Below are 20,746 nucleotides of genomic sequence, written 5' to 3'. Positions count from 1 at the left end.
AGGTTTGTTGAATAGATTTGCTGCCCATGAAAACGTTTCAACAATTTTGATTGAATCTACATGTACTTACTCTTGGGTGGTGTAACGTTAGTATAATCTTGTTAATTATTAAGAAATAATAATGATGCCCGATATTGAGCGATGTCAATTTGAGTATTGTTAGGGCTGTTTAGCGATCTTTCACATTTTGTCCTTTGAAAATGTACGATGTCAGTTACCCCGAAGTTGTTTTTATAACTAAGTAAAGAGCACGGTCACTGAAACAATACATGGACGTAACCGGGATTTCTTCAAGATATACATTCCAAACTGTCATTCGTTTTGTGAGATAATCTTTGAAAAAGTCTGCGTATGAATTAATCACGACCACTTCCGTCAATTTTGTTTTGACGTCAAAAACACGCACAATTTCATCGGGATTTTTTATCGGTAAATATAACTCACGGAAAATTCTCAGTGAATGTGTACTTCAACATAAATATCATATGTCTATCACTGTTAGGACATGTACTTGCCAATGATATGAATTATTGGTCATTTAGATTTCAAACAAGGGCGCTTACTTGACTTTGCTTGCCATATTCGGGTGCGTCCATATTACAATTAATGTGGAAAATTAGGAAACTTATAACACCAGCACTTTTATCGATGGCTAGGCAGTGCATAGATCTTTTGGATTTGGTGACTTTAGATACTGTTGGAAAGACATCCACTCGAGTTGCATGTGATACAATTTGGTTACACTGTGTGAAGAAATTAAGACGTTGCAACACTTTTGATACAATGTATACGTTTTTGTAACCGCGACGTCAGCACAGTGCGGCACTATGGCAAGCCGTTTTCACATTTTTTACGGATTTACAGATATCTCCATTCTTTTAAAGATATCTTGAATGGAATTGAAGATATCTTAAAGCTTGAATGGAATTGAAGATATCTTAAATGCAGATAATTGTAGATATCTGCAATACAATTTAAGATATCTTCAATTGTTTTAAAGATATCTTGAAATGAATTGACGATATCTTTAATGGAATTGAAGATTGCTGATATCTTAAATTCGATTATTGATATCAAAATATTATTTAAAGATAAAAAAAGGTCAGTTTTGTTATGATGTCAGTAATTCAATTCCTGATATCTTAAACTAAATACAGATATCAATAATTAATTATTGATATCTTCAATTGTTGCCATTATTAAAGACTTCCGCTTATTTACAGATATCTTCAAATACTTCCGTCCGTTAAGTACCGTGGGTAATGTGTCTAACCATGGCGGGCAGTGCTGACAATTCTCAACAGGTTCTTGATCGTATTCATTCCACAATGGGTGACGTACAACGTTTGTTGACTGAAAGTGCCAATGTTTCGTCAGCTAAACAACGTCTTCAGACTGCTTTATCTAATTTACATCGTATATCGCCTTCAATTGATAATACCAAGTATTTATTGGTTAGACAGCCAATCCAGCAGTTGCTTACTTTATGCGAGAAGTTAGAGGTCGAGAATCCTCTCCCGAGTGCATCAACCAACAATCAAAGAATTCGTGTCCAGTCGGGTAAGTACCATGTTTGTTTTATAAGAGTTTTGGGTAATTATACACGAGGGTATTGCTAAACTGCGTGTAGCGAGTAGTGTTTTGAACTTTTCTCAAGCGTTGATGTACTTTTTCAGGACTACCTAGTCGACCAAGTATCGACATGTCGATCTGCCAGATAGCATGTCTACAGAAGAAAGGTTACACAGCTGCCAAAATTGCACATCACTTAAGTTGTTCAGCAAGCACCGCCTACAACAAGCTTTATTCCAGTGGCATGTCCATGAGGAATAAATACACGGATCTAACCGATGAAGAGGTTCAACGTAAAGTGGCAGACATAAAGGAAAGTTTCCCAAATACAGGAAGTGAGGTGTGTTTAATAGACACATATCATTTTGATAACCATCTACTGAAAACATTATCATTACGAGTGCAGTACGATATAAACACGAGCTAACAACCAGTGAGTGAGTTGGGTTTAATTCCCTGTTAACAATATTATGGTTATGTTCAGACTGTAAGAAAAGATTAACAAACAATGATGTTTTGTGTGATATAATGGGCAGAGAGTGGATGATTGCAGGCGGAGGCGATAAGCAAGGTCAAGCAAAAGTACTAAAAATGACCTCTCAAAATTAGGTACTTCGTAAATGTCGCCATTTTTTACACATTACTAAATCACCACTCACCGCGTTATTTACAGCATGTTTTGAAATCTAAATTTCGGATATTTACTCCGAGAAATGAAATTCAAAAATAGCATATTAGTGATCACGGGTATCTGTCCTTTATGAAATCACCAATGATCATTCCAAAACATCTCCTATAACTCTAGAATCGTTTAGAATGTTTTGGAAAATACGCAAACACGAACGCCATATCGGACAGTGTTTACAAAATCACGTTTCGGGTACACCCGTTATGAGGCGCCTGTAACATCACGTATATTTCAAACTTAGCTGCGATACACACATCCTTGAATTCTTCATACATTTTAGAATCGAATGTGGCTTGATGAAATCAAGCAAAATAAGTTAGGTGTGAAAACAAACCCTGCGCTCGAAAAACTGCACTTGTTTGAAATGTAAACAAAGACAAATACAGATTTTACACAGTGTAGCATTTTCTCCTATGTTGAGCTATCCATTCGTCTATTCGTTCAATATATTGGCTCAACATTTTCAGAATATGCATGGGAAGAATTAGGGAATTTAAAATAGATACATTGACAATTTCTGTTGAAAATATCAAATCATTGCAAAGTTAATTACCGTCCTGTGTGACGCCATGACTGACGCAAAATCACGCACAACGACAACGGTATTTATCGGCATTTCTGACTATTCCGTTGGTTTCAATGAAAATTACAACATCGAATAACAGTACATAGATTGTCAGAATGTTTCTGATTACTTACATGTCACATTTATGTATATACGATCCTTGAATCAAAGAAAGTCCCCTCGTAAAATCCCGCGTACTGTTGACAGTGAACATGCCATTTTGTAAAAGTCGGTCACCGGTAGTGATGTCATACGTCAACATTGTTGTACATATTTGGTAATTTCTTTGAGGTGAAGGTCCTTGAATGAGAGTGCATTGTTAACATTTTCAGTTATGATGTAGACTTGGCATATCTTTTATACATTTTTTCACAAAAGTAATTTCACTTTGGACATTTGTCAGTGTTCAAATTGATATACGTAAATATAGGCCACAACATGTATGAATGAACCTTTGATAATCTCCTGTTTGTTTGAACATTGTTTACATAACAATTGATGGGTTTTTAGTGTCGAATACCAAATTTCTGTACTTTGGACAAGACATTATTTATTTGGTGAAAGAAGTAATTTTATGTTGTGTCGAAAAAGCGTCAAATTCCGTTTTACACATCGAGATATTCTATACCATGAACGAAAAATATGGGAGATATATTAATCAAAATACCAGTGTCATCTTTCTCCGACGTTATCAAAGACATAAAACCAGCCATGACGTCAAAAGGAATGGTGTTATTTTGGGGGTTTTCTATTACATTTTATGATAAGGCTAGCGCTCCATTGATAATGGTGCAACATTTGTCAAATTACACTTACACAATCAGGAGAATGTTGGAATCTAAGGACTACGTTATAGGTTAGATATAAGGCCATCCATTTCTCTATTACCTCTTTTTTTATGAAGTACGATTTCATCATTTCTTATGGGCTTTTTAATAACTAAACGTATACAGCTTCAATATGGATGTTTGTGTTTGAATAGTTTGGTTCCTCGTGAACGAAACACCACGAAATATATTGTCCTTACCCACAGCTAATTCTCACCAATTGACCTGAGTTACAATAAACTAGTGCTAAGCATAGCGGAGTTATGCCCCCTTTTCTTTGTACGCGTGTAACCTCTGTAGCTGTCGCCTTTTGACGTCATAGAGAAAAATCAGTTTTCGTCATGTACGGTATGTTTTTTTGGCACTGAATGTATGTCGTTATACATAAGCATATAACTCCATTTGATATATAGTTATGTCGTTCAGATATTAGGCAGTATTTTGTTCGCTGACAGTTTCCGTAAAACTTCGAAATAAAAACAATCGTCGCACAGTACTTTTATCGGTGTACGATAAAAAGCAGGGAAATTTACTGTTTTTCAACGCAGAATAAATTCTCGGACAACACTCTATTAGAAATGTATTTTTTTATAAACCGGTTGAATATTTGCAGTTAACTCTACACCATCAAATAGGAAATTTAATATTCTCCACCTCTGCCTAATTTTATAGCCAGAGGTAGATCCAGTGCCACGTGAGCGCAATTCTCGCACAACCTTCACTTTTCCGACCTTAGGAAAATTGGCGTCAGAAAAAAACCTCGGCATCCAAAGGGTTAAATCCAACTCACTCACTCTAAAACGTATATGAATGACCTCACACTTGTAATTTTAATTTTGCTATCAACAGTCGTGCTTGGTAAGTAGCATAAACGCAAAACGGCGTTCCATTTGCGCCCATTGTTAGTTTAACTTTTATTTGATGTAATATGAAAGGTTAATCATGGGAATTTTTTATGACAAGAACACCATACTTCATATATTTCCTAGATGATGAATGGGTATCTCCGTTCTGATGGGGTCTCTGTTCAACGCAGCAGAGTCCGAGCCGCCCTGACGACAGTCGACCCAACTGGTACGGCTACACGATGGGGGAGAACAGTAGCTAGGCGTACTTATTCTGTACCATCCCCCAACAGTTTATGGCACATGGATGCTCATATGAAACTGAACAGGTGCGTCCACTTTCCGTTGACATTGTGCCTTTTCGTTCAGGTTGTTTCTGGTTATTAATTATCCTTCACCACATGTAAGTAGTTAAATCAATATGTAGTCTTTCAGTTAATACATTACACTTATGACATAAACTTGTTTTGAAATATACATTTCAGATGGTCACTGGTAACCCATGGATGCATAGATGGTTTTTCTCGGTTCATAACAGCACTGGAATGCACTGATAACAATAAGGCTGATGATGTGTTGAGAATATTTGTTCAAGCCTCAGACAGCTATGGTCTTCCATCGAGGGTTAGGAGCGATCATGGAATGGAAAACATCAAAGTCGCATATGCCATGAATTTGATCAGAGGATACCAAGGAGCAAGTCATATTACTGGGAGATCGGTTCACAATCAGAGAATCGAGCGACTCTGGCGTGACGTTCATAAAGAGGTGACTGAAACATTTTACAAGGAGTTTTATGCATTTGAGGACGAGGGTATCCTTGATGTAGTGAACACTCAGCACATTTATGCGTTGCACTTCGTTTATGTTCCGGAAATAAACCGTCGACTGACATCTTTTCGATGTGGTTGGAACTGTCACAGAATGCGAACAGAAAGTAACCGTTCACCTGAACAAATCTGGATTGATGGTATCCTGAACAATGCGAATTCAGGACACTTCTGTTGAAGAAATATTTGGCGATGTACCTTCGTTTGCAACCCGCCTTGTCGATGCGGTTCAAGCATATGGATTTGATACTGATATGGAATCACACACAACCAGCATGGCGCACGGTAGTCAATCATCTCTTTACTTGACAGATGAACAAAACAGTCGACTGAAGGAAGCTGTGTACGGACAACTTTCACACAAAGAGAAATTTATTCTTTGTGCGAGAGAACTTAACGATCTACTCAGCTAATAAATGATATCACTGGTTATCTATCATCAAAGTGAAATATGTTAAAACTTCACAGTGTGATATGATTTGAAACTTTGTTTAAGAATAAAATCCTATACTTTATGCGTTTATGGAGGTATAAACGTAAAATCAAGTGTGCATACTGTGTAAATCCGCATAGCATAAAAGGAAAACTATGCTGAAGTCAATTCTTATGAATACATACACTATGGCAAAAGTCTTTCACTTTATTTCGCAAAATTTCCGCGAAGCCTACGCAGAAACTCGACGGGAATTTAGTAATATTTCTGCCGAGCTACGCAGAAACTCCGCGGAAATTTAGTAAAATATCTTCTTAGCTACGCAGTTATTCCGCAAAATGTTTGAAAAATGTCAGAGTATGTACACAAACACTCTATGGAGCTACTATAGGGAATATCCGCGTACACTAATTGGGACTTTTATGGGAACCAATTAATTTTTACGATCCCCGGACGGTATATTCCATAACGCTTTATCATGGTATTTTGGGGTCGGTCGTCACGCCGAAAACCCGGGTTCGATTCCCGACATGGGTACGATGTGTGAAGCCAATTTCTGGTGTCCCCCGCCGTGATATTGCCGGAATATTGCTAAAAGTGGAGTAAAACCATACTCACTCACTTAATTATCATTGTCTTTGATTAACTTTTTTTTCACTTTTCTTATTCTAATTTCATTCACACCACCACACCATTCCTCCTTGAACCTTATAATTGAAACTTTAAAATGACGTCTTATTGTAAGAACAGTAGATTAAACGAGAAAAAACAATGAATATTATTCAAACAAACTCATACCCGATTAAGAACAGATTTTAGTAACAGTGCTATGATATGACCATTGAAAAATGTAAGTAGCAGAGGAATGGGAGACGTTGACTACGTAATACCTAAAATGAAAGATGTCAATAAGCTGTCAATCATCAATCCGAGACAACAATTTGAGTAACGTCAACAATCATTACTTCACAGACTGCTTATTTATTCATTATAACAAAAGCTGAAAACAACAATATGAAATGAGTGACTTCGTGAAGCGTAATCCTGCAATTCAAGCCCCGCCCATCCTATTATCAGCCAACCAGTAAACACTAGTCCATGACGGGCGGGACGTAAAGTATATTTCTGTTTAAGGAAACATAAACGCTAACAATGCCAAGGAAATGCCACGGGATCACATGCAATTGTTTTATGTAATAGTATGTACAGTTACAATTACTTTGATAGAAAAAAACAACTAGTATACGTCCACCCCACATGTAGAAATATTCATAACAAACTAATTCACATTAAACAAAGCGGATTTACTTCACGTTTTCCGTATCCTGAACAATAAACACACAAAGAAGATGCAAGTCATGTGATAGATAAAGGAAGATCCTCATTTACAGCATTAATAATCGGCAATGCATTGTGCCATGACTTGGTGAATACTCAGTTCTGATCGTGATTGGCTAATGACGGTTCCAGACCAAGAAACCTGTACATTCACCTTTCCTTAATTGAATACATCATACCCACCCTTCTGCTGAGCTTACAGAATTGAAAATTGGAAATATAATTCGTTCCTCAAGGACCGCGTCATTTCACGACGGAACTCCTGAAATGAGGAATACAGCACACTTATTTCTATGAGATTTGAGCATGTGTGTACAATAGGTCTCCTTAATTCCCCAGCCAGTTTGGTGAAGGATACCTTAATTCCCCCGACTGGCATGTGGATTGACCCTGTAATGAAATGCAGAAAGGAGAGGAGGTCTTCCTGATCAAGGCCTCTCACAAACTGTTTCAAGAAGTAAAGAACTTTTTCCTCCTCTGGTCTGACGAATTCCTCCTCCGACAATATACAGTCTACCACCTTCTTAGGGGTAAGGACGCTGGGAGATGATGAGAGCTGAAATTTCGTCAATCGTTAACTGCGCCCAGAATGATGACAAGTGTAAACTTGGAATACCACGTCTCATGGCATCGTAAATAGGACGTGGGGTATCACACAACTGTTTCTTGGCAATCTCTGCGATTTGATCTGTGATTTCCCTACAGTTTGGCATTTCAAAGTAACCATTGATACTAAAGAAAGTTGTCAATGAGTCCATTTCTTGATCATCAAGACTTTGGAAATGCGCCATTGCCTTTTGTAGCAGGTGTTGCTCTGCTGTGGTACAAAAGAGCAAAAAGTCTTCTAAAAGGCATTGTCTGTCCACCTCTGATGCAAAGACAATTGCTATGAGAGAACTTCTCGCAATCATAGATGGCAGACATCTTGTCAGTGCCACCGAGTGAGTTAGGATGGAGCCGATTGATTGATACTTCCATATCTCCTTCCTAAGTCTGTGCAAGGGTAGGCTTGGGGCTTTACAGTGCTCTCCAATGAAATAGGATTCAAACACTCCTGTCCAAAATGCCGTGAACATATCTTTGCTCAACCCGCCAAAATCATCTCCCGATTCACCAGTGAAAGAAACATTGAGTCGTGATTGTAGAATTGAGGGATCATCCTTGTAATGTTGTAATAACGATTCGACCACATCTGTACGTGAAACTGTCATCTTCCTCTCTGCCTCCAGATCGAGTAAGTTTTCGAGAGTCGACAGTGCTGAAAATAAAGTTCGGAAATATTCATTAAAATCACAGATGTCAATGATAGGTTTGTGATGATTGAAGTGCGTGCTATGACTAAACACATCTGTGAGAGTGATGAACGTAGTGCATGCTATGACTTGATATATGTGAGAGTGATGATCTTAGTGCATGCTATGACTAAACACATCTGTGAGAGTGATGAACGTAGTGCATGCTATGACTAAACACATCTGTGAGAGTGATGGACGTAGTGCATGCTATGACTGAACACATCTGTGAGAGTGATGATCTTAGTGCATGCTATGACTTGATATATGTGAGAGTGATGATCTTAGTGCATGCTATGACTAAGTGAGAGTGATGAACCGATCAGACGCCAGGTCTCCGATAGAGGTCAGCTCCATCATTTGATAATTTGTATGACTTAAGACTTTGGGATTCGGTAAGGTATTGAATGAATTGCTACTGTGCCAGCATTAAACGGAATACACTCCGGGTCAACGGCTTGGGCGAAATTAATAGACGCCCGGGAGTCTAATAGAGGAAATACGTTACAAAGGAATAGTTTATTCTCACTCACCATGTTCCAGATGGGCGGTAACTTCAACAGATATTGCACTGTTGTTTTCCTCTTCAGCTATAAACCAAGATTTTTTTCAAGTATATATTCATCTATGTGGTAATGAAAAAGCGTTTCAAGTGCATATTCAGTATGAAATAATTATGGTGCCGCATATCCGTTCTATACAGAGGTATCCTAATGATATTGCGTATTAGATAAAAGCCACAAAACCCTTTCCATATTCATAAGAAATCTCAAAGCTAAATAGCAGTGTTCACTGTACGATGCCGACTATATCATAAAGAATTCATTTTGTGTCCTTTGCTCCTTTGCCTCCATCTGTTAAATTGGACATGTGAACATAACCGTTCTGAAGGACCGTGGCCCCCGGTTGTCTTAAAACCTTTGTAACCGACCTAAATAGATAAACTAGTCATAATGTCGGTTGGTAATAATAACTTATTTCTTCCGATTGGGTTTTACCTGTCATGCGGAACTGCACTGTGGGAGTCCCCGCCATCACCCATCCCGTTTCTTGCGTTTGCTGCAAGGCCTGGTCGCTCGGTGACGCCTGGTCGCTCGGTGGCTCTTGCAGTAAAGTGTGTTCATTCGATGGCTCTTGCAATAAATCCTGGCTGCCCTGTGGTTCTGGCATTAAAGCTGGTTCTTGTTGTTCCATCTCGTTCTGTCAAAATGAAATGAAACAACCTTGACATAGTACCATAAGAAAATATTCACGATGTGATATATTAGAAAATACTTCATTGAAATAGGTCTCATGGTTTCTTACCATTGGGATGTCCCTGTTTGGGACAATTATAATTTTGGCCTTTCCAACTTTGCGCTCGAGATCAAGGAGGGATTGCGGATCAATTTGTGTGACTCTTTTGCCCTTGTCGCAACGGGCATACGTAAAGCCCACAAGGGACAGCGGGACTCTGGGAAACAGCGCATAAATGTGAGCTTCCAATGTTCCCAGAGTCCATGTCCTCAAGAGGCGTATTGTTCCTGAGTCCTGAAAAACAGCTTCCCCTGAAACAAACGTTCACAAATGAATTAATTTCAGTGCATCATTATCCAGACATCTCTGCTTAAATTAGGACATTCTTCAACTTAACACCTTAATACATGCCTTTCGTCAATATCTATTTTGAAGTCTGGATAATCGGGTGCATTATTGTATATATGATTTTATCATATTTTCAATTATTAACACCTCTTCTGAGCCGGTTTCAGATATTAAAATAGCTTACCAAATCCGTTCCTGGTGAGAAATCTACATTCCGCTGGGGAAGGAAAGAAGTCAGGGTTACTTCTTCTCAGCAGAAAGATTTTTGTCTTCCACTCAATTCGCCTTTTCCTTCCTCTGTGCCTCCCTTGGTCTGTAAAAGTTCATTAATGCTGCAATTGTACGATCATATGCTAAATATATGCAGACCTATACGTTTCGTTTTGTTTTGGTTTTGAATACGTTGTGTCAAAACCTTCGAAAAACATAAATGTGTGAGATTTCTCTAACGTTGTCAACGTTTTTTAGCGAAACAGTACTTATACATTATTAACATAAATGATTAATACGTAGTTTCAGACAACCCTCTCCCTTCTATTCGGCTGGTCTGAAGTGAAGGTTGTGCGAGAATAGCACTCACGCGGCACTGGATCTATCTCCGGCGTGAAAATTGCGCAGAGATATAGAATATTAACTTTCCTATCTGATGGTGTAAATTTAAATGCAAACGCCAACTGCGACGTATTTTTAATTTTTTTTATAACCTTTACGGAAACTGTGAGCGAACGAAATACTGCCTGATATCTGAACGACATAACTACATATCAAATAGAGTTATATGCTTATGTCTAACGACATACATTCAATGCCAAAAATAGCATGCCGTAAATGACGAAAACTGATTTTTCTCTATGACGTCTAAAGGCGACAGAGAGGTTTTATAAAACAAACCATAATAAATGATGAAAATTGTACTAGATCTACATAACAAAGGTAATAGAGAAATGGATGGCCCTATGTAACCTATAACTTAGTCCTTAGATTCCAACATTCTCCTGATTGTGTAAGTGTAATCTGACTAATGTTTCACCATTATTAATGGAGTACTAGCTTTATCATCAATTATAGCTAAAATGGATAGAATTATCATAAAAACGCCCGCATGTTATCAGAAATGAGCGGGCCACTGTAACTTGATAATGCCCTCATATTAATTGACGACGGGCCATTATCACGCCCGTTGTTAGGTGACGTCATAGGATAGGGATAGGTGACGTAACATTCAATAGTGACGTCATCTGGTTTGTTTTATGACGTTTCCATATTTGTAAAAGGGGGTCAGTGACATTCGTGTTGATTGCAGTAAATGTTTCAAAATCGACATTGTTGTTTCTTTTTATTTGATAACAAATTCCATCCATTTTAGCTATAATAACGGTAACGCTATATTTCAGGGCATTATCATTTGCAGAAGCCCTCGGTCTTTTCAACTGCCCTCCTTCGTCGGGCAGTTAATGGAAGACCTCAGGCTTCTGCAAATGATAATGCCCTGAAAAATAGCGTTACCCTTATAATGTAATGAAATACCAAAAGAAATACATCCATTCTATTTAACGAAAAATATTATCCATTTAAATATTAAAGTAATATATTCAGTTTTAGTTAAAAATAAAATGAAACGGCTATTCATGGACATTGGTTATATTGACTATTACACATCCCAAGAAATACGTACATGCTGCAGTTACATTTACACTTCATCATGTAACACTTGTCCAAAGGAGAGAAATATCGTATTTGACACTAAAAATTTATCAATTCTTATGTAAACAATGTTCAAACAAGCAGTTCATCGTTCATACGTGCTGTGGCCTATATTTACGTATAATTTCATTTTGAACATTGACAAATATCCAAAGTGAAATTACTTTTGTGAAAAAATGTATAAAAGATATGCCAAATCTACATCATAACTGAAACTGTAAACAGTGCCTCTCATTCAAGGACCTTCACCTCAAAGAAATAACAAAATACAACAGTGTTGACGTGTAACATATGACTACCGGTGACCGACTTTTACAAACTGGCGTGTTCACTGTCAACAGTACGCGGGATTTTACGAGGGGACTTTCGTTGATTCAGTGGTCGTGTATACATAAATGTGACATGTAAGTAATCAGAAACATTCTGACAATCTTTGTGCTGTTATTTGTTGTTATACGTAGTTAGGTACATCAGTGCTGAACCACTCAGGATTGTGGAACCAAGATGGCGGCACATCCGTTTCCGGTCACGTGACCTGCGCAGTGCATGATGGGTACCTGCGCGTGCCTCCAAGATGACGGCGCTTCCGTTTCCGGTGGCGCACGCCTCCAAGAGGGCGTTGCCTCCGTTTCCGGGGAGAAGGAGGGGAAACCCGGAGAAGCGCCCGTAAAAGGTGAACGGGATCGACATGGAAAGAAGCGCGTCAAACATCGTTTGTTGTTGTTGTTGTTGTTGTTGTTGTTGTTGTTCTAAACATAGACGGGGTGGCGGTGGTGAAGGGAGGGAGGGAGGGAGGGAGGGAGGAAAGGAGGAGGAGACGGGTTCATGGTTTGGTTTGGAGGGTCGTCAAAGCAAAGGAGGAAAGTTGTCTTTCGGGAGACATGGGTGGCCCTGAAAAGGGCCGTTTTGATGTTTACATGCATGTACACGCCATGGTGCAAAGGCACGGGTGGACATTCATCTGTCGCCTCACAGGACACCTACCGGTGTGCGTTAACCGCCGCACGTAGGTGTCCTTGAGGATGGTCTTACAGTACACACATTGAAATGTTCCATCCCGTGCCCTTGTGCCAAGGGCGTACACAGGCAGGCCCCCTTGGCATGTACCGCATTGCCATGGTGGAGGCAATGGCAATGGCGGTACTGCTTCTTTCTTCTCCAACTCCGAGCGACACCCTTTGCACAGTGGCAAAGGGTGCACCACTGAGGCTAGCTCCAGATCCCAGTTTTCAGCCATTCTTGATTTTTCGAATCAATTTTACAAGTGACACTGATCCATTCGAATCCACTGTTGTTTTATAGGAGAGGTACTGACACCCTGCTTCTTGGTTGGTTCCCCAGGCTGCAGCCCCGATTGGTTCGTTCCGGTGCCTGGCCAGCACCTCGGTTTTCCAAAGCGGACCGACCCCTGTGTTTCTTTTCCATAGGAAATGGATTTTACCATGGGAGAGAAAGCACAACCCCGGTTCGGCCAATCAGAGCCCGCCATGGCCCGAGCGCGGCTTCTGATTGGTCGATAACCCAGGTTTCGGATTGGTCCGATTTCGATCCGGTTTTTTTTTCTTCTTGGGTAGCTTTGGTATTTTTTTTTAGGTAGACGGTCATCTGAATGCTAAAGGAAGGTGGACCTTCATAGGTAGACATGAACGTGGGAATGCCTACGTGATGTACGTATGTGTCACTCCCATGCCAATCGGAATGTCATGTGGGTTCTTTGTTTTGGATTGTTGTTTGGGTTGGTAAAGCAAAGGAGGAAAGTTGTCTTTTGGGTGAGATGGGTGGCCCTGAAAAGGGCCGTATTAACAGGAACTTGAACGGAAACTTGAACGGGAACGCAGGACACGGGAAACGTCCTCCTAGGCAGCCGGCTCTGCTACGTCATTCGTGTACCTCTGTTTCTCTTCGCAGAGATAGTGTAGTTGTAGTTGCTTCTGGTGTTTCACCAGCCCGGTTAGCTTGAGGTAATCGCAGTCTGGGGACCACTTGTGATGTGCCGCCCAAGGATTGTCGTGGGGTGCCCATTGTCTCAGCCGCACACCACATTGGAAACAGCACACACCATAGGCACCCTGAGTGTAGACAAAGCCCGCATGAGCCATCTCTTCAGCAGTCTGATACATTTGCGTGGGCCACGTCTCAAACGAAGCGAGCCTTCTTTCAAAGCGTAGATAATAGTGCGATGGCGTTTGACTGAGCAGTGACACCGCCTCCTCGGCATGACTCTTACTCCAACATCCACGAGTATCTGTACTATCCATCACCACATCTTCGCCACGCGTCGTCGTACCACTCTTCTTTGTTTCAGCCATTCTTGATTTTATCACATCAATTTTACAAGTGACACTGGCCCACTCGAATCCACTCTTGTTTAATGGGGGAAGAACCGGATCGAAATTGGCTGCTTCCTGGTTGGTCCAAAACGCAACGCACCGATTGGTTCGTTCCGGTACCTGGCCTGCACCTCGGTTTTCTAAAACGACCCGACCCTTGTGTTTCTTTTCCACAGGAAATGGATTTTACCATGGGAGAGAAAGCACAACTCGGGTCGGGTGCTGTCTTCTGATTGGTCGATGCTGTCTTCTGATTGGTCGACAATCCAGGCTTCGGATTGGTCCGATTTCGATCCTGTTTTGGGGAAGGGTTGTCAATCCATCAGACGTTCAGACCCTCTTAGAGTACAGGCGTTCATCAGACACACATCGCTATCATGACGAGCAACCAAAGTACGCCCTATCGTTTGGAGAGGAAAGATACCACCCGCTCCAGACGGTTAAGAACTGCTAATCATACCTATCGTTTGACTTTCAACCCAGACTACTTGGACACCGTACCACTGGAATGCGTCCCCATGGAACTGCCAGCTTTATTTGACAGGTTGATCGATGACTTTTATGAACAGATGTCAGGTCAGAAGGGAGATCGTATTGGTCTAGGTATCGATCATCCCGCTTTGAACAGCCCCATACGGATTCCCTTTCGACGTTTTGAAGATCTCCATGGGCTAAATATTTTGCAGGCCGTGGAAAAAGTCCAACAGTCCAACAAAGACCTGAACATCGATGCCACCATGGATGTGACTTTAGTACACGTCGCAGATCCCGACAGGCTAGGATCGGGCAGTGGTGCTCCCCGGGTGAAAAACGTGATTGGACTCAAAGCTTTTTTAACACGCAAAAAGTGCATCGTACGGATCAAGAACGAAGATCAATCCTGTTTGGCACGGGCCCTGGTGGTGGCAACATTATGCCCACAAACCTCACCCTCTGACCCCAGCATGGACCGCCCGCCGAATGAGACTGACGAGAACGAATCGCGTCGACGTTCAAGGCATACGGGCACGGGCCTTGTTTCGACGCCTTGGCCTGCCTGAAGGTCCCTGTCGGGGGTTGGACGACCTCGCACGCGTGGGACGGGCCTTGACCCGCCTGATTTATCAACTGAAAGTCTATAAGTCAAGAGGTGGGTCAGAGACTGTTGTACAAGTGTGATGAGGCTCCACCTCACGCCACGGTGCTGCATTTATACCATCATTATCAGCACTACGATGTCATCACTTCCATGTCCGCTTTTTATGGCTCTAACCATTACTGCGAACGCTGTGACAAACGTTACGACCAGCACGAAAAACATCCCTGCACCAAGGAATACCGCTGTCACCGCTGCTTCTACTCTAGTTATTGCGGACCCCAGGAAGAGCACGGGATCCCTTGCTTGACATGTCAAGGTTGGTTCCCCAATCCAACGTGTTACACCCGACATCTCCAGTCACCGTCAGAGGGAAAACCCAGCGCCTGTCAATCGATTCACAGGTGCCCGAACTGTTTTCAGCTGGTCCGCGTCTTGGAGGCCCCCATGGTTCACCACGAGTGCTTCGACGAAGAACATCCCTGCTTGGTGTGCCGAGAACCCATGACCCCAGATCATCGCTGTTACATGACGCCTCTCCGTGAAGAAAACGAGGAGGAGGAGGAGGAGGGGGAGGGAGAGGAAGCGGAGAAGGAGGGGGAAGAGGAACAACATCACGTACGAGACGACGTCCAATACGTCTTCTACGATTTTGAATGCATGCAAGACACGGGGGAACACATTCCAAATTTGTGCGTGGTGCAACTAGGATGTGGACGATGCATCAGTGAAGTGAGCAAGAACTTGTGGGAACACTGTCCATGGAGAGAAGAAGGGTATGGTCCCAGCCGTGAGATCGTGTTTCGAGGGCCCACCACGCGACATGATGTGTGTGTGTGGTTGACCACGTTGTCTGAAATACCCAAGAAGAAGCCCAACCCAGAGGAAGAGGAGGGCATCACACGCAAGGGGACAACAGCCCACCTGGGGAAAAAAAGAAAACGGGATGGCACCCCCTCAAGAAAGTACGCTTCCAAACGTCAACGGCATGCATCACCCCAGCAGGAGGCGGAGGAGGTGGAAGAGGTGGAAGAGGTCATGGAAGTGGAGAAAACAAAGAAGCCAAAGAACAAGAACACCTCCTGCCATACAGTCCCGAAGGAGGATCGCATTTATGTGATGGCCCATAATGCACGATCCTATGATTTACACTTAATCCTGAAGGGTCTGTCCCCCCTCCTGGTGACACTCCCCACCAAGATTCGACATGGCCAACAAATTTTGCAGATGACCCTGGGACGGCTGTGTTTCGAAGACAGCTTAAATTTCATCCCTTACCCCCTGAAAGCCTTTCCCAAGAGCTTTGGGCTGAAAGAAATGAAGAAAGGGTATTTTCCACACTTTTTCAATACGAGAGTCAACCAGACCTACAGAGGTCCCTATCCACCAGCCGTCACGTACGATCCCGATGGCATGTCTCCCGCGGAGCGTGCAGTCTTCCTCCAGTGGCATACCCAAAAAGTGCAAGAAGGAGCCTTGTTCAACTTACAAGGAGAACTTTTAGCTTACTGCCAGAGCGATGTGGACATTTTGAGACGGGGATGCGCCGACTTCCGACAGAACGCCATCCACTCGGTGGGCATGGATCCCTTTGTGGAAGTGATGACAGCTGCAGCGTTCACCATAAAATCCTTCCGAAAACACGACCTGAAACCCAATACCATCGCCATTCTTCCACCTCAAGGCTACCAGCCCAAGAGAAACTATTCCCAAGCCTGTATGCACTGGCTCCACTATCTGATGGATAGGGACCCCCATCTGCACCTCCAGCACGCCAGGAATGGTGGTGAAAAAGAGTTCACCTGTGGAGAGGGCCAACATCGGTACAGCGTGGATGGCTACGATCCAGCGACAGGTACCGTCTACGAATTCCTGGGCTGTTTCTGGCATGGGTGCCAGGCCTGTCACAAGACCCAACGTGGAGAACCACATCCCGTCCTGGGAACGTCGTTGGGAGCCCGTTACACCGACACCCACTACCGCTTGAGTCTCTTGAGTCAACACCCTGAGGTGAAACGGATCGTCACCCTGTGGGAGCACGAGTTTACGAAAATGCAATGGGAGGACTCCGCTCTGCGTGCTTTCTTGCAGGGACCCCACTGTAGTCACGTCCCTGGACCGCTCAACCCTCGCGACGCCTTCAATGGAGGACGCACCAATGCCACGCGATTATGCTACGAAGCCCAAGAAGGTGAAACCATCAAGTACATCGATATTTGTTCCCTTTATCCCTACATTTGTAAGACCGGAGCGTTTCCCACGGGACACCCGACCCTTCTCCATCAACCCCCTGTGGACACGTTGTTTGAACTGAAAGGCCTGATCCAATGCCGTGTCCTACCCCCGAAACGACTCTACCATCCGCTAATGCCTTACAGATCGGGTGGCAAACTGCTCTGTCCTTTGTGCCGTACGTGTGCCGATACCCGGTCAGACTCCCCCTGCGAGCACACGGACGAAGAGAGGTCATGGGTGGGGACGTATGCCACTGTAGAACTCCAGGAAGCCGTGAAGAAGTATGACTACCGGGTGCTTCAGATCTATGACGTTTGGCATTTTGACACCTTTGCACAGCATGACCCCGACACCCAGCAAGTGGGACTCTTTGACACTTACATCGATCGACATTTCAAGGAGAAGCTCGAAGCCAGCGGATACCCCGAAGGATGTACGGATCACGACTCTTACATCCAGGAGATCTACGACAAAGAAGGCATTGGGTTGGACAAGGACCGCATCGAAAAAATCCAGGACGTCGCACGATTGCCAAGATGCAACTGAATTCGCTCTGGGGCAAGTTTGGGCAACAGGTAGACTACAGTCAGAACGTTTATATGAACGATCCTGTACAGTACTTTGCCTTGTGGAGGGATGAACGCAATACCATCGAGGATGTGACCGTTGTCAACGAACACATGGTGGAAGTGACCTATACCCAGCAGAAAGAATTCCAAACCCCTCATTCTCATTTCAATGTCGCCATCGCTGCTTGGGTCACCGCCCAAGCACGTCTCAAGCTGTACGAGGCCCTTGCCCTGGTGGACCACAGGGTCTTGTACTTTGACACGGACAGCCTCATTTACATTCATCGACCCCACGACGCGAATCCAGAGCTGGGTCATTCGTTGGGTGAGTTTACGGATGAACTGGACGGAAACACCATCAAGACGTTTGTGTCAGGAGGCCCCAGAAACTATGGCTATGAGTTAATGAACCCCAGACCCGATGGAACGCGCACGACCTGCAAAGTGCGAGGGTTCACTTTGAATTACCGAAACCAACGCCATCTCAACTTTGACACCATGAAAGGACTGATACTGGGACAACGGTCTGGGAAAGAGGAGGAGGAGAAAATCAGTTTGGATTACCCTCATCAGATCATTCGAAAAGGACCTCGGCACGAAAACGCACTCGTGACCCGCCCCACCCGAAAAGACTATCGTACCGTCTACGACGAAACCACAGGCCTACCTGTAGACACGCTCCCCTTTGGGTACAGAGACGACTTTCTGTAATTTTTTTCATGACAGGGGATCGAAACTGAATCGACATGGACCCCTACAGAAAAAAAAAACAGATCGAAATCTGACCAATCCGAAGCCTGGGTTGTCGACCGATCAGAGGCCGTGCTCAAGCCATGGTGGGCTCTGATTGGTCGAACCGAGGTTGTGCTTTCTCTCTCACGCTACAAGCCTAACCCTATGGAAAAGAAACACAAGGGTCGGTCGAGTTTGGAAAAATGGAGACTCAGACCAGACACCGGAACGGGCCAATCAGAAAGCAGGACCTCCGTGGCTTTTAATACGACCGATGCTCTCCGGTCATCACTTTTCACTGAACGGACCAAGCAACAACATCGCCCCTCTGATTGATGTTCCTCACGTTGTGTTGGTTGTTGGCGTTTTATCTGGAAGAAACACGTGTTTGGAGAGAGTACCATCAAGTGTTGACACACCTCCGTGAAGACTTGGAAAGAAACAACAACAACAACAACAACGAACAGAACATCCGGACAACATCATGTCGAAACGGTTGAATGACAAGACACAAAGCGACATGAGTGACCAAGGAAGCAGTGGAGATGGGAACGGTGACATGACTGCTGAACTGTGGGGTGAAGTGTACGACTTGCTGTGTTTAAAGATGAAGACCGACGACGCGCACGCCAAGTTACGTGCGAAGGGCGACAACCTGATGTGCGAACAGATACGTTCAAAGATGAGGAAGCTGACTGAACCCGAGAAAGGCACATCGAAGAAGACGATAAAGAAGATCCAGAAGAAAAAGACAAGCAAACCCACAGCCGTTGTGGTCCCCACAGCAGCAGCAACACCCACCACCACCACCACCACCACCACCACAGCGCCAGTCCCCATCACCACAGCAGCAACAGCAACAACGGCTGCAGCGACAACAGACATCGAAACGATGGGGACATCCTTTTTGAAACCTGCAACGCCTGCAAAAAGACGATCACGGAAGAAATTATCTCTGAATATCTCTCCTCAAGAACAGCTGTAAGTACCCTGCTCTTCTTTGTCTCAGTCATTCTTGATGTGATGTTGATGTTGATGTCGATGTTGATGATGACTCTACCTATTCCTATGATAAATGGACTCTGTCCTATGATTGACAGGATCCCTGATGTCAGTTCAGCCCAGTCTGTGCTAGAACAGTGGTGGGAACAAACCCCTCGGGTGCCCACCTATTCACCGAATGCCCCTGTGACGATGGCGACGGGTGACCATGATGATCATGAAGCGCTCAAGCTGGCCACTCTCCCTTCCATGGATCTGGACACGCTCCCCCTGCTTGAGGCTTCTTGGTCACCAGCATCCCCGGAAGATGTTCATGTCTACTCCTCAGGTACGCCCATGGTTTGCGATGATGATGATGATGATGATGATGTTGATGACAACGTTGACCTGGATCCTTATGGAGAAGCTCAACTCACTCCCCTACAACGCGAATGTCGTATTTGCCGACACAACAACATGCTAAGATACATCAGTTGCAACAGCGGGCAAGTGATGTGTCATGTCTGTGGTCTGGAGCTCATAGACTGTACTTGTAGTATGTTGACCTATGACAGCATAATGACACATGATGACATGCCTATCACATCTGAGGATCACATCTTATGGTGATCCTCCTCTTCACTCAAAGAACTTTACAACACGTAAGCTGCAACCGTGATCAAGTGATGTGTCATGTCTGTTTCAGGGAGGCCATAGACTGTACGTGTTGAACGGATGGACCTCTCACATGTTTGAGGGAGGATCACCTCTTATGGGCTTGAAGATGGAAGAGGAAAACGTTGTCGCGTTATTGTTGTTGTTGTGGTTGTTGTAGGGACATGCAAAGCACTCCCTCCTCCATTGACTTTTTGTATTTCCATTGTATCTGGTTGTGATTGGTTTTTTTCATGATTAAACAGTGATTGATTGAACTGACTCTTTGTGTCTTGATTGATCTCAACTCCAATAGAGTGCCGAACCGAGGGTAGAGGTTGAGTTGAGATGTCGTTTACGTTGTCTGTCCGTCTGTCTGTCTGTCTGTCTGTCTGTCTGTCTGTGCATCTGTCATGTCAGTGCACACCCAAGTGTAAAATTAAAATAAAAATAGATAAAAGAGAAAGGCCATGCTTGAAAGATCAGCTGCCT

General features: G+C 43.3%; 2 protein-coding genes and 1 pseudogene across 2 annotated transcripts; 2 read left to right on the top strand and 1 right to left on the bottom strand.

Annotated features, from left to right (window-relative positions):
* The first annotated feature begins 1,274 nt into the window (after nucleotides 1-1,274).
* LOC139467634 (uncharacterized) lies at nucleotides 1,275-5,505 on the top strand. The gene is made up of 4 exons (XM_071249159.1): nucleotides 1,275-1,314; nucleotides 1,677-1,912; nucleotides 4,642-4,826; nucleotides 4,983-5,505. Exons 1-4 carry the CDS (start codon nucleotides 1,275-1,277, stop codon nucleotides 5,503-5,505), a joined length of 984 nt encoding a protein of 327 aa, XP_071105260.1.
* A 1,789-nt stretch (nucleotides 5,506-7,294) lies between these two features.
* On the bottom strand, nucleotides 7,295-7,889 carry LOC139469909 (uncharacterized; annotated as a pseudogene).
* An 11,214-nt stretch (nucleotides 7,890-19,103) lies between these two features.
* Nucleotides 19,104-20,384, top strand: LOC139469485 (uncharacterized protein DDB_G0290587-like). The gene is made up of 3 exons (XM_071251670.1): nucleotides 19,104-19,600; nucleotides 19,720-19,949; nucleotides 20,307-20,384. The coding sequence occupies exons 1-3, from the start codon at nucleotides 19,104-19,106 to the stop codon at nucleotides 20,315-20,317; spliced, it is 738 nt and encodes a 245-aa protein (XP_071107771.1). The 3' UTR covers nucleotides 20,318-20,384.
* The last annotated feature ends 362 nt before the right edge of the window (nucleotides 20,385-20,746 follow it).

The sequence above is a fragment of the Haliotis cracherodii genome, unplaced genomic scaffold, assembly GCF_022045235.1.
Source record: "Haliotis cracherodii isolate W230 unplaced genomic scaffold, xgHalCrac1.p SCAF_2, whole genome shotgun sequence".
NCBI classification, from domain to species: domain Eukaryota; kingdom Metazoa; phylum Mollusca; class Gastropoda; order Lepetellida; family Haliotidae; genus Haliotis; species Haliotis cracherodii.
The sequence above is the reverse complement of the archived record's forward strand: the minus strand, read 5'-3'. Positions and strand labels throughout refer to the sequence as shown.